This window comes from Mustelus asterias, chromosome 23 (genome assembly GCF_964213995.1).
Source record: "Mustelus asterias chromosome 23, sMusAst1.hap1.1, whole genome shotgun sequence".
NCBI lineage: Eukaryota > Metazoa > Chordata > Chondrichthyes > Carcharhiniformes > Triakidae > Mustelus > Mustelus asterias.
The window spans coordinates 40,808,463-40,822,856 of NC_135823.1; the positions used below are offsets into that span (position 1 = coordinate 40,808,463).

At 46.7% G+C, this 14,394-nt stretch overlaps 1 protein-coding gene across 3 annotated transcripts in view; it reads right to left on the reverse strand.

The window, feature by feature from the left end:
* The window catches only part of llgl1 (LLGL scribble cell polarity complex component 1), a 100,252-nt gene extending 86,150 nt beyond the window's left edge, over positions 1–14,102 (reverse strand). For 2 of the 3 annotated variants that reach the window (XM_078240382.1, XM_078240384.1), the window contains exons 1-2: positions 13,819–14,079; positions 10,997–11,094 (exon numbers count right to left, since the gene is read on the reverse strand). In XM_078240382.1, the coding sequence (XP_078096508.1) occupies positions 10,997–11,094; positions 13,819–13,899 (179 nt within the window). In that variant the 5' untranslated portion in view covers positions 13,900–14,079. Of the gene's footprint in view, positions 1–10,996; positions 11,095–13,818 lie in introns of all 3 variants that reach the window. The other variant, XM_078240383.1, reaches the window with a different exon arrangement.
* Positions 14,103–14,394: the final 292 nt, after the last annotated feature.

Sequence of the window (14,394 nt, forward strand, 5' to 3'; positions counted from 1 at the left end):
CCACATCTACATCATTGCGTTTGAATGGCCAGTGCGCAAGCAATGGAAACATTGCCAGACTGGCTGCAGTTCAGATGCCCCATTTGAGAGATATTCATCAAGTCACATATATCTAGGCAATGTGATTTATTCTGCACACATATCCATGTGTTCCATACTGGAGTCAGTCAAGAGGGTTGACCAAGTGTTAAAAAGTGCACTTTAACTTGGTTACTCAGCAGGGTGATGACTAATTATTGGACTCTTACTGCTCCATATATCTGGAGGTATAATACCCAACAGTAGGCAAAGATCATCTACCATAGCTGACTTTTGCAATGGTAACAGTGTTCATTAAGAATCATGATTTTTTGGGGAATAGGTGAGCATTCCCACACCAGAAAGAGTTGGAGTCACAAGTGACTGAATCCATTTGCTACAAGCTATTCTCATCTGTTGGTAGTTAAAACTTCTTCATTCAGCTGTTTGGAAAAGTTTGGACTAACTTCAGAAAGGCAATCTTTATTCCTTCACTGAAATATTATTCCAGACTCGGGCAGAAAAATGTTAAAATCCTCATGGAATTAGGGAAAGTTTGTGTTACTATGGTTGCTCCCTTTCCTAAGTATGAATGGCAAATGTAGTTCCAATATTCAAAAGCAGTAAAGATGGTGATATCAAGCAGCCTAACACGAAGGGAATGTGTCATTTGGCCATTTTACAGGATGCTGAAAAAAAAAAAGAGCATTTAAAGAACCAAATTCCTCAAAGCAGTTTTCATTATTTTAGTAGCAATAGCTAGTCTTAATATTTGGAATTCATGTGGGCAACTTTGTTAGCTGATAAAAATATAGCTTCTGGTTTGAAGGGGACAGGCTTGCTTAAAAGCTTCAAATTAATTGAGGAAAGTAAACAATATGCAAGGTGCACGAGATTGAAGATAAAAAAGGATTTGCTGTTTGGCATCTTCCTTGTTGATGATTCACCAGACAAGAAAGAAAATGGAAGAAAGCTGCAAGTTGATTGTCAGCATCTGTAAGGAACAAAACAGTTCATGCTTCAGGTCAGTAACCCTTTGGTTCTGATGAAGGCTAAACAAGATGAAACAGTAACTGCTTTTATTTCTCTGCAGATGGTGCTCTGCTGTTGTAAGCTTCTGTTTAGTTGGGGATACTGGGGGGAGGAAAGGACAACTTCATTCAACAAATAATACCCCCAGAATAAAAAGTTCAAATGGTAGACACTTGCTTCTTACTATAAATCATAAGCTGGCTGTACAGCATCCTATAAATCTGCACATTCTGCATGCATGTGCAAAATCTCCCCAATAACTACAGCAAGGGTCTTGTGGCACAATATTTCTCAATACATCCACTTTTTACTGTTATATGCCTGAATATCACAACTCAAACTACCCCCTGAATCAGGCAACTCATTACTGACCAATACAAAAAAGAGACAAAACATTATCCCCAGTAAAGAGACCTTAGGAAGTCATGCAAAACAATCACCAACAAGGAATTCAGAAACAAAATGAAGGACAGTAATGTGAATGTAAACTTGCTACCAATGGAGAGGTTGAGGTGGTTGGCATGGATGCATTTGAGAAGCTAGATAAATACAGGAATAAAGGACTATACTGACAGATAATGCAAGCTAGTGTAGGGCATGAATAAGAGCCTAGACCTGTTAGATGAACTCATCTCAAAATTAGGGTGCTCACAAACCAGCAACTTGTTCAAATCCATATGGTTTGTCCCATTTCTCAACACTTGCTTGTTACCATCATTTGCCTGACCACCACAACTCGAAACTTCTCATGAATCAGGCAACTCACCATCCTGACTTGGAAATATATTGCGGTTCCTTCACTGTTGTTGGGTCAAAATCTGGAAACTCCCTCCCCAACGGCACTACACCACAGGGACTAGTGGTTCAAGAAGGCAGTTCACCATCACCTTAGAGGTTAATTAGAGATGGGCAATAAAAGGTGGTCTATCCAGCAACACCAACATCCCACAAGAAAAACATGCCCACAAAGTACAGGACTGACATATGACAATAATCTTATCATCCAACTTCCCAGATACCAGGTGGGGCAAGAGTGACAACCCTTGACATCAAGGCAGCATTTGACCAAGTGTGGCATCAAGGAGTTCTAGCAAATTTGGAGTCAATGTGAATCAGTGGAAAACTCTTCACTGGTTGGAGTCATACCTAGCACAAAGGAAGATTGTTGGAGGTCAACCATCTCAGCTCCAGGACATCACTGCAGGAATTCCTCAGGTTAATGTCCAAGGCCCAACCATATTCAGTTATTTCATCAATGATCTTCGTTCCATCATAAGATGACAAGCAGGGATGTTCGCTGATGACTGCACAATGTTCCGCACATTCACAATCCCTCACATACTGAAGCAGTCCATGTCCAAATGCAACAAGACCTGCACAATATTCAGACGTGGGCTGGCAAGTGGTAAGTAACATTTGCATCACACAATAGCCAAAAAATGATAATTTCCCACTAGAAAAAATATCTAACCATTGCTCCTTGACATTCAATAGCATTACCATCACCTCACCATCTGACTCCCCAAAGCCGGTCCACAATTTAAGACACAAGTCAGGACTGTGATGGAATCTTTGCACTTGCCTGGATCTATGGAGCTCCAACAACACTGAAGAGGTTTGACACCATCCAGGACAAAGCAGCCTGCTTGATTGGCACCCCTTCCACAAACATTCACTCCGATGCACAGTAGCAGTAGTGTACCATCTACAAGATTAACTGCAGGAACACAAGGTTCCTTAGACAGCATCTTGCAAACCCACAACCGATACCATCTAGGACAAGGGCAGCAGATACGTTGGAACACCACCCAGAAGTTTCCCCTCCCAGCCACTTTCAATCTCAGCTTGGAAACAGATCACCATTCCCCCACCGTCAGAGTCAAAATCCTGGAACACCCTCCCTAATAGCACTGTGGGTATACCTACACTACATGAACTGCGGTGGCCCGAGAAGGCAGCTCACTGCCATTCTCTCAAGGGCAATCAATGCTGGTCAAGCCAGCAAAACCCACATTCCTCGAATGAATTTTTTAAAAAAATCTAGATCAGCCAAAGTTTTTCAGCTCATTGACCGCAAAAAAAACCAAAGCATCTTTCCACACTTCTGTGCAGAGGATACAGAATACCTTACTGACAATCAAATCATCAGTTACTTGAATGCCGTTGCTGCAATTACACATACCATATACACATGTAAAAATTGCCAGACCTAATTTTTAGACATGTAAGTGGTTGACTTATATGGAAGTAGAAAGTCACCCTCTCTCATATCTTGCTACCTGTTTGAAATATCAGCTGATCAGTTACTAGGTCAGAGCCTACACTCATCAGTACCATCCCCAAAACTAATTCAAAAGGAGTCAAAAAGTTACTCTGCACAGGCACGAGGAGCTTAACAGCCACCTTCGAATGAGGAGGTCTGCATCAGGGCGAGTGTGCAATAAGTAGGAATTTGGATTCTTTTGGTTAGAAGTCAAGGGTCAACATTGTCATGAGTTCAACTATGACTGGAATAAATATGGTTATTGTTTGTGTGGTACCTTGGAGAATTTGCCATATTTTAACATTTCCACTTGGTGATACTGGTTGACCTGCAGGGGCGGGGGGGAACAGTTTCACAAAAAAAGGTCGATCCTCTATCCCACCCTCCCAGTTCTCCTTGCACACACCCTCGCACTGCCTAGTTTCTCAGGGGGTAGGAGTACCTTGATGGCCTACATTTCTGACTCAGAACACCAAGCCTGCTAGCAGCTACTGTGAACAGCTGCAACTGCCCACAATGTGGACAGGCTACAGTTTCCACATCACTTGATTTTACTGGGAGGTCATAAATTATAAAATTAAACTCTGTAGTTTATGCAGCACAAGAAGCTGCTCATCATTACTCAATGATGGATACCATACTGGTAATTCTGAATCTTGTGCAGACTACTTGCTCACACCCATGCACCTCACCAACTAGCCCAAAGCACTATTACTGTGAAAGTCAGCTAACTCCATGGTCGACATTCCTTATTAATTCCTTCTGCAGCCTATTGTCAAACTGACTGCATCCTCACTCACTGGTTTCTTGGCAGACACCATAGCGACTGCTTCAAAGGGGCCTTTCTTCAGAGACAGTGCTGCAGAGAGCTTCCCCCCCACCCTTGGTTACAAAGAAATACATCCTAACAAAAGTCTAATCTTGAGCTGCATTAACTGAACATATGAATCGATTCTCCACACAATTTTTTGGAGCGCACAAATTCACAAGTTACCTCATTTCACACCTAGTTTAGCAAGTTGGGTGTCAGGTAGCACAAAGCCAAAAGTATTTTGACTCCTGTTTTAGTAAACTTTGAAAAAAGCTTTAAAAAATAATACCACGTCAGAAGTGTGTTGCTCTATCACAAGAGAGTAAAGATTTTATTCCATCCTCTTTCATACATTAGCTCAATCAAACAGCAATGTGTTCATCATGAAGAGTCCCATTCTGCCCAGTCCCCAAGAGAGTTTGAGAAGATACCAGAGAGAGTGGCAATCACTCATGAAATCATACCAGAGAAAGACCTGAGCTTTGGAATTCCCTCACCTGCTGCTCTGTACAAGACAGCAGCCTCTCTGTACATTAGTGTTGCGCCCACTCTGCTGCAACAATTTAAAAAACTGCACTCATTTGTATTTTAGGAGCTGCAAAGATTCAAGGCATTGGCTAGATATTTCTCTGCGCAGTGTTCGTTAGTTTAAGTCACTTTCATAAGAATGAAGAGAAATTAAAGGTAACTGTTTCAGTGTGAAACCATTTTCTGGAATTTTTTTGGAGAAGGTTATCTAGAACAATACACGTGGTTCAGACAGTTAGTTAACAGAAGAGATAACAAAAAAAACCAGTTCACTTACTGTTGTCCACGGAGATGGTTTATGGACATTAGCACCAGAAATAAAAATGCAAGGGCCAGGAATGCGACCTCTTTCGGAAGGAGGCCATTATTTTGCTCCAATTAAATAAGAAAACCAATACTATTGTATTTGGTCCCTACCACACTGTTCCTACACATTAACTCCATTCTTGGCAACTGTCTGACATTGAACCAGAATGTTGACAACACTGGTGTCATATTTAACTGAAAAATCTTCCAACCACATTCACGCCCTCACCAATGCCATCTATTTCCATTTTCTTATCACACGATTTCATCCTCAGCTCATCTGTTGCCAAAATCTTCATCCATGACCTCTAGACTTGATTATTCCTGGCCAACTTCCCATTTTACACCCTCCGCAAACTTGAACTCAGCCAAAAGAAACTTTGCTGCCCACATAGTTTAGCTCCCAATAAAGCAATGCCTCAAATGTTCATATCCTTGTATGACCTCGCCCTCAAATTCTGGCCCCTTGTGCATCCCTAATTTTAAAATCATAGCACCACTGGCAGCTGTACCTAGGCACCAAGCCCTGGAATTCCCAGTGTAAACTCTACACCTCTCCAAATTGCTTCCTCCTCCATTAACATACCTTAAAATAACCTCTTGGCCATACTTTTGGTCATCTGTCCTAATATCTCAATTTGGTGTTATAAAGGTCACAAAAGATCATTAACAGATCTCCCCGTGGATTTCATGGAGTATGAGCTGCCTTAGAGTGAGCGGAAGCTCGCTCAATAGGAAGCAGTCAGCAGGGGCTTTTAAACTTGTAACTTTTCCTGGACTGGTTTAGTCGGTCCCAAATGAAGACTACCTGATTGCAAACTACAATAAAAATTGGTGATGGGAAACTAGTATTTGCCTGGTTTACGACATTAACGATGAGGATGGAACCATTCTTTGGAGGTCCCGAATAATTGTTCAGCTTCCAGGACGATGTCCAAAATTAATGGAACTACATGCTGGCTAGGAGTTATGTCTGGTGGCCCAGTCTGAATGCCACAGACTTGGTGAAACAATGTGACCTGGGCCCGGAAATTCAAAAACTCCCACCCTCAGTTCATGGGAGCGACCATGGGTGCATGTGGACTTTGCACACCCCTTTATGGGTTCTATGCTTTTAATTATGGTGGGCACAGACTTCGAGTGGTTGGAGGTGCACCATATGGGCTCCAATCGACAAAGCTTCAGCACACAAGGAATACCAGAAGTGCTGGCTTCCGATAGCAGCACTTTACTAGCTGAGTTTTCCAGATCTTCATGCTCGCCAATGGTGTCTGACACATCTGAACTGCACTTCATCACCTGTCGTCAAATAGACTGGCAGAATGGGTGGTTCAAACCTTCAAAAATGATAAGAAACAACCGACGGTATAATTGGAGACTAAACTGGCACGATTTTTGTTCGATTACACAACCACACCGCATTCAACAACAGGTGCTGCTCCAGTAGAGATGTTAATGGGACAATGGCTTTGTATCAAATTGAGCTGTTTATTCCCAAAATTGGCAAGGAGGGCAAAATCCCAACAGGAAAACAAAAAAAAAAACTATGATTCTATAAGGACAGAAAGAACTTTTGCAATGGGTGATCTCATTCATGTAAGAAACCTCAGAGATGGTCCAAGATGAGTGAAGTTACAGGCTTAAAAACCCTGTGGGTTTTAATGGGGCTGAATCACATGGTGGGTCCCTGGGATAATTATGGAGAAAACAGGACCACTATCTTACAAAGTCAAAGTTCAGGGTCAAATCCTAAGAAGCACTTGGACCATCTCAGAACCTTGGATTCCCTGCCTGAGCCACTCCCCACACCAAACATGGAGATGGCCACTGCCAGCCCTCAGCTCAGAACTGTCCCCACCAGATCATGAAGATATGGACTCGGAGATGGAGGTTGAGGAAGTGGGCCTCTGGGGTGAAGCGGAATCTGAGAAGAAACTCGCATCTGTAACTCTAACGCTCCCTCTGAAAGAGAAGGCACCCTGTTCAATTTACACCATGTGACTCAGCCCCACCTCGAACAGACCTCCAACCAAGCGTCAAACGATGGAAATGACTTCCTCACAGCAGAGGGTGCTGGGACAGACAGTTTTTGGGGTGGGGGGAGAAAGGTTATGATGGCCACTGGGGATCAATAGATCTCCCCGTGGGCTTTGTGGAGTATGAGCTGCCTTGTTGAACAAACAGGGGCTCACCCAATGGGAAGCAGTCAGCAGGGGTTTTTAAGCCTGTAACTTCACTCAGTGGCGTTGTAGGTCCCGAGGTGAAGGCTACTTGACTAAGCCACAGGTACAGCCTTTCCTCTGGTGCACGATAAAGGGTGTTGGTGATGGGAAACTGGCGTTGGCCAAACTACTACAGGTGTCAAATTTTGTTTGATAATGCTAGTGAAGAATCTTTTATTGCAGTGAAGGAGGTATATAAACTCAAGTTGGTGTTGCTCCTTCCCATCACAGGCAAACCATCCAAGCTATTGTCCTCCCCACACCTGGGCACCATCCATGCCTAGGCCTCTTTCCAAGTGTCAACTCTCTGGAAAATTATTCAAATTAGGCACTGTTGCACATTCAGGGCTTAGGGCACTACTGCCCATCATTCCCCTCCAGGCAGGCTTTGGATTTCACTTTGATTTCAGCTGAAGGTACATAAAAGCAGCCCAGGCTACCCAACATCTCAAAAGCAAGAATGGCTTACATCTGGAGCACAATGTTTCAGCAGGAAACTAGGCAGGAGGTTGTCACCTACAATCACTCGCCCACTAAAATTGCAATCTTGTCCAGGGGGTGTTATGGTTCAGAGTTACTATAACTCTTCTCCTAGCACCTGCTTTGATTAGCCCTGGAAACAAAAAAAAAACAAAAACCAGGCTATTTACAAAGACCTTGATTGGCAGTGCATCCATCCTACTTAGACACTCTAGCTCCCTACAAGAGAACATGGTTTTGCTATTTCTCAGTTGGGTGTAACAACTCATCTGCAATATTATTTATCAATAAGTTAAGCAATCATGCAAGCCATGAGATTCTGCAACCTATATGTAATGAAAAGCAAAAATAACACATATGCAGTAAAATCAACCCAGCTACAATCAGACATAGATGGCCAACCTTACAATGTGGCCTGGTGTTGGCACTCTCGTGCACTAAAACCCACAAGGATGTTTTGGGTGGCGGCTGAGAATGGAGAACCATGGATGGAAATCCACACGAATCTTATACAACTGGCATTTGAAATACCCAATAAGTGTAAATTGTTAGGGGAAGAATGGAAATTGGTTCCAAGAAACAAATTGCCACAAAAAAATGCTCAAGGGACCAAGATTGCCGAGGTCAGAAACAGGCAGTAGATTGAAGGCCTGGAGAAAACAGAAAGACTGGACTCTTTTGAAGAAGTTGCTAAGTACATCCTTTGTCCAGTAGGACAGAGCTGGTGTGTTGCACTGCACTTCTGAGTCATGCTTTAATGCTGCTCATCACAATACCCAGACACAAGCATTTGATGAACAAAGGGACTCTTCTTTGGACTGCTGCGTTGATAGTCACGCCATTCTTAAACCACCACACGTTAAATAACTTCTCCCTGTGGCAACCTGCAGTTAAAAGTCTCCACAGCCAGGAGAAAGCTGATATAATCAGAGCAACGTTGGTGCTGGATTGAAATGTCACTTCCATTTTGCAATCAATAGTCACCATTAAGCACTCTTGTGCTCAGGGTAACTTTATTTGTTCACAGGATGTGGGTGCCACTGTTGTGGCCTGTCATTGCCCTCAAGATGTCAGTGATGAGTCACCTTTTGAAACTACTGCAACTTGGGTGCATTATATTGTTTCATACTGTTTTACTATGGCTTGCGAAGCAACTTCAGAAAGCAGTTGAGAGAGAGATGTTGACAAACAACATGTAGTTATCATGGTGTAGAGGTTACCAGATTAACAGGATCCAAGTTGCATACATATTGCTGAAAGAGGTCAACAATACTTTGAATCCACATTTTGGAGTTCTAAAAAATCCTTTTACATTTCACAGCAACACCGTCAAATAATGCCATCTGCATTATATAGTGGACTGCCAAAATGTCTGCAGAAGGCGGCACAAACATTTATCACATTAAGAGGAACCTTCGTTCTAGTCTACAACCCTGGTTATCCACCTTCAAGGCCACACTGCTGGCATGGAAAGTCACAAAGGGATCTTTCTCAACCCAATAGTCTCTGCTACACATTGAGACAAGACTCATTTATTCCACCAACCTGACTTGTTCATTTATTTGTTCTCTGGGTGCTGCTGGCATTGGCATGGCTGCATTAATCATCCAGAAACAGAGTCTAGAGTGGGTGCTGGCAGGTTTATCTTCTTTGGATGTTGTGCTGAAGCAACCAAGTTTAATGTGCTTGCTGCTCCAAATACTGCACATTTCATGGGTCTATTCAAATTGCAGCAATGCTGACAATAGGATTTCAGAAGTGCAATGGTGTGTGTGAAATGCCAATACATCTACTTGAACATTACAATTAAACTGCGTCTTCCTCGCTTGGATTGTGCCTGAAAGGAGTATTCCATGCCTGGAACTAAGGTTGCACTCAGGCATTCGTCTGAACTGACATCCAATGAGTATACATTACTGTTGTGTGTTTTCAGGGTAACCATCTTCCCCTTCAATAATCTCACGGCAGATAAAATAAGCCAATAATTTAGCTAAATAAACAACGTTTTAGGAGAAAAATTCATTAAGTTGTCTCCAACATCTGCAGTAACTTCCACTTACACAGGATGTTTATGATTTGACTGCATCATCAGTAAAACATCTGCAAGAGCAGTGAACACATTAATCACAATACTCCCCGGAAACAGGCAATGCACATGCAGCAACCTCAGCTATTTGAATGCGCACCACAGACATTTCAGTTCATTCAATCAGTCCACCAACAAGACTATCCATGCACAAACACTCATGCAGCCAGACCAGAAATTGGGCTGGACAATCCCAGGGAATGTTATTATTTTCCATTCAATTTCCTACCTCCCATTTTAAACCTAGACAGGCATTTACAAGCTTGCTGTGCTTTGATTGGTTACTATGGCAATGACTGAAGTGTGGCTGGCCACCTGCTCGAGATGCTTTCCAGATCACATTTGCTACCAACAGCCATCAGGGAGTGCACACTACTTCTCTGCTGCTATGGGATAATGGCCTGAGGCAATGACTGAAGCCCATGTTTGAGCTATGCTCTCCCCAATCACCAAGTGCATTTATATTCTTTCAAGGACCACAAACTCACCAAGTATTTTGCCACAGCCAGAATACTCTCCCCTGACGTGACAGTTTGTACCATCACCATACAATCTACATCAACAAAAAGGAAGCAGCATCAACTCTCGCAGGAAGCTGTATGAACCAGTCATGCAGTCTGGTATCAGCTGCAACAAGATTCCTGCATTAACTGGGTGCCAGAACTGAAAACTCAGACAATTTATTCTGCCATTGTCAACATTTTGGAAGGCAAAAAACACACAAGATGCAACAAGAGATTCCCCCCCAATCAGTTTTACTTATCAAATGAATGTAAAACAATGTGAAAATCTAGAAATATATTTAAGTTACAAAGTACCAAGAACTATGAGCAGAGTCTAATTACACATGACTCCTCAAATGCTATGACAAGAGCAAAGTCTTTTCAGAAAGGTGAGCTTTCAAAGAACATGCCAAATTCCAGTATCATCCATTGAGAAAGCGGTGTTTTGTTAGCTTTTTAAAAACTTTTAGTTTGCAACCAAGCACAACCAAAAATAAAATGACAATAAAACCCTTTCTAAGGGTTATTTCCAAATTCCCTATTCAATCGTTTCCCACAAGACAAAGCCTGCTGTCATGGTAACAGAGTCAGATCAACACATGTGCATCCCAGTTGATTAGTTAGCCTGGCTGACAAAACTTACTGCAATTCCAATCTGCTGCTTAATGAAGGACTTCAACAAGTGTTAACGCTTACCTTTGTGTGATCAATGTCAACAGCAGTATTTTTTTTAAAATAAAAGGATACATTTTCACTGCTCCTGTTTTGGTTGCAATGGCCATGAGCTGTAGTTTTGGGTCATGTGCCAAAGAGCTGGGCTGATTTGGAAAACCATGTTCCACTGTCTGCAAAGAAGGGAAAATGTATTTACGATTTGCCCAACATCAGAAAAGTCTTAGAGTAATTTGTATTTATATAGCACCTTTAACGTAAAGTGCTCCCAAGGTGCTTCGCAGGAACATAATCAAACAAAATATGACACTGAATAACTAAGGAAACATTTGCTAGAAATGAAATAGGCTATCCACAGTCACTGCCTGGGTTCCTGCGTACATACAGCCAGTTATCAGAGTACAAAGCATGGTGTAACATGACAGGCAACTTATCAAGCCTCTAAATCAATGCTGCTCTAAAACCAGCCATAAAACCAGAGGCTGAAGTCAGAGGAGCATTGGATGATGAACAGGTCAGCAAGGATAGCTACGCTATTGAAGAACAATGTTTTTCTATAAATTAGTTGACTAGACAAGAATTCCCATCTATAATTGCCTTTGAGAAGATGGTGATGAGCTGCCTTCGAGTACAAGTGAATGGCTTCCTAGGTCATTTCAGTTAAGAATAAAGTGATGCGACTCTAGACACAGAAGTCTACCTCCATAAAGTGTGCAAGATGGGCTATTATAATAACTGGTAGCTTCAGGGCCATCATTTATTCCAGATTTGTTTAATTGAATTTAAATTTCTCAGCTGCCACAGTGAGATCTGAATGGATATCTATAGGTCATTAGCTCCAGATTACTATTTCAGTCATATAGTCACAACTGATTGAGGAAAGGAGCCTTCAATCCCCCCCACAACCATCACCTCCTCCTACCCCCAAACCATCCCCCCTCACCATCCTCCTCACATCCCCCGCCAAACCATCCCCTCCTTGCCTCCCCCAAACCAGCCCCTCACCTCCCCCTCCCAAAACTGTCCCCTCCTCTTCCTCACCTCTTCCCCCCCTCCCCCCCAAACCGTCCCCTCCTCCTCTCCTCCCCTCCCAAACCCATCCCCTCCTCCCCCCCCAAACCCGTCCCCTCCTCCCCCCCCCCAAACCCGTCCCCTCCTCCCCCCCCCCAAGCCGTCCCCTCCTCCTCCACCCCCCCAAAACCGTCCCCTCCCCCCAAAAGCACCCCCTCCCCCAAAACCACCCCCTCCTCCTCCCCCCCAAAACCGTCCCCTCCTCCTCCTCCCCCCCCAAACCGTCCCCTCCTCCTCCTCCCCCCCCCCAAACCGTCCCCTCCTCCTCCCCCCCCAAACCGTCTCCTCCTCCCCCCCCCAAACCGTCCCCTCCTCCTCCCCCCCCCAAAACCGTCCCCTCCTCCTCCTCCTCCCCCCAAAACCGTCCCCTCCTCCTCCTCCCCCCCCCAAAACCGTCCCCTCCTCCTCCCCCCCCAAAACCGTCCCCTCCTCCTCCTCCCCCCCCCAAAACCGTCCCCTCCTCCTCCTCCCCCCCCAAAACCGTCCCCTCCTCCTCCTCCTCCCCCCCCCAAAACCGTCCCCTCCTCCTCCTCCTCCCCCCCAAAACCGTCCCCTCCTCCTCCCCCCCCAAAACCGTCCCCTCCTCCTCCCCCCCCAAACCGTCCCCTCCCCCTCCCCCCCCCCAAAACCGTCCCCTCCTCCTCCCCCCCCCAAAATCGTCCCCTCCTCCTCCCCCCCCAAAACCGTCCCCTCCTCCTCCCCCCCCCAAAACCGTCCCCTCCTCCTCCCCCCCCCAAAACCGTCCCCTCCTCCTCCCCCCCCAAAACCGTCCCCTCCTCCTCCCCCCCCAAAACCGTCCCCTCCTCCCCCCCCCAAAACCGTCCCCTCCTCCTCCCCCCCCAAAACCGTCCCCTCCTCCTCCCCCCCCCAAAACCGTCCCCTCCTCCTCCCCCCCCCAAAACCGTCCCCTCCTCCTCCCCCCCCCAAAACCGTCCCCTCCTCCTCCCCCCCCAAAACCGTCCCCTCCTCCTCCCCCCCCCCCAAAACCGTCCCCTCCTCCTCCCCCCCGCAAAACCGTCCCCTCCTCCTCCCCCCCCCAAAACCGTCCCCTCCTCCTCCCCCCCCCCAAAACCGTCCCCTCCTCCTCCCCCCCCCAAAACCGTCCCCTCCTCCTCCCCCCCCCAAAACCACCCCCTCCTCCCCCCCAAAACCATCCCCTCCTCCTCCTCCTCCTCCCCCCAAAACCATCCCCTCCTCCTCCCCCCCAAAACCATCCCCTCCTCCTCCCCCCCCCCAAAACCATCCCCTCCTCCTCCCCCCCCCAAAACCATCCCCTCCTCCTCCTCCCCCCCAAAACCGTCCCCTCCTCCTCCTCCCCCCCCAAAACCATCCCCTCCTCCTCCCCCAAAACCGTCCCCTCCTCCTCCCCCCTAAAACCATCCCCTCCTCCTCCTCCTCCCCCGCAAAACCATCCCCTCCTCCTCCCCCCCAAAAACCATCCCCTCCTCCTCCCCCCCAAAAACCGTCCCCTCCTCCTCCCCCTCAAAACCATCCCCTCCTCCTCCCCCCCCCAAAACCGTCCCCTCCTCCTCCCCCGCAAAACCATCCCCTCCTCCTCCCCCCCAAAAACCATCCCCTCCTCCTCCCCCCCAAAAACCGTCCCCTCCTCCTCCCCCTCAAAACCATCCCCTCCTCCTCCCCCCCCCAAAACCGTCCCCTCCTCCTCCCCCTCAAAACCATCCCCTCCTCCCCCCTAAAACCATCCCCTCCTCCTCCTCCTCCCCCCCAAAACCGTCCTCTCCTCCTCCCCCCCAAACCCATCCCCTCCTCCTCTCCAACCCCCCTCCTCGCCTCCCCCCCCGCAAACCGTCCCCTTCCTCACCCACCTTACTGAAGGCGAACAGCTCCAGTTTGACTTTCTCCCGCTGCGGGTCGTTGCCCGGCCGGCGGAACCGAAACTTCATCATTGTCCCCGGCGGCTGCGGCGGTTCCCCGGGTATCGGCGGGCCGGGCTCTGGGTGCTGAATCCCGGGGCTCGGGCTCTCCAGGCTCCCTTGGGCTCTGGGGCTCGGGCTCTCGGCTCCCCCGAGCTCTGGGTGCTGAATCCAGGGGCTCAGACGGTCCGGGCTCCGGCTTCTCCTCAGGATTTTCTCGCTCGAGCAGCCGCTTCTGATCCTTTTGTGGCGGCTCCGGTCCGTTAGCCCCGCCCCTACCGAAGCGCACCGCCTATTGGCTCCCCTGACATGATTGGCAGAATAAATCACTCCTCTATCCAATCAGCGACCGAGTCCTGTGAACATCTAATAGCCAATCGGATGGCGCCTATTGATAGGCGGGACATCCGGTGAGGATGCATGCTGGGAAATGTAGTTTACGCTGGGACATTCAGCCCATCAGCTTCCTGCTGGTGCACTGGAGCCTTCTCCCAGCCCGCCTCAACTAATAGCATCTCCCTCTGTAAA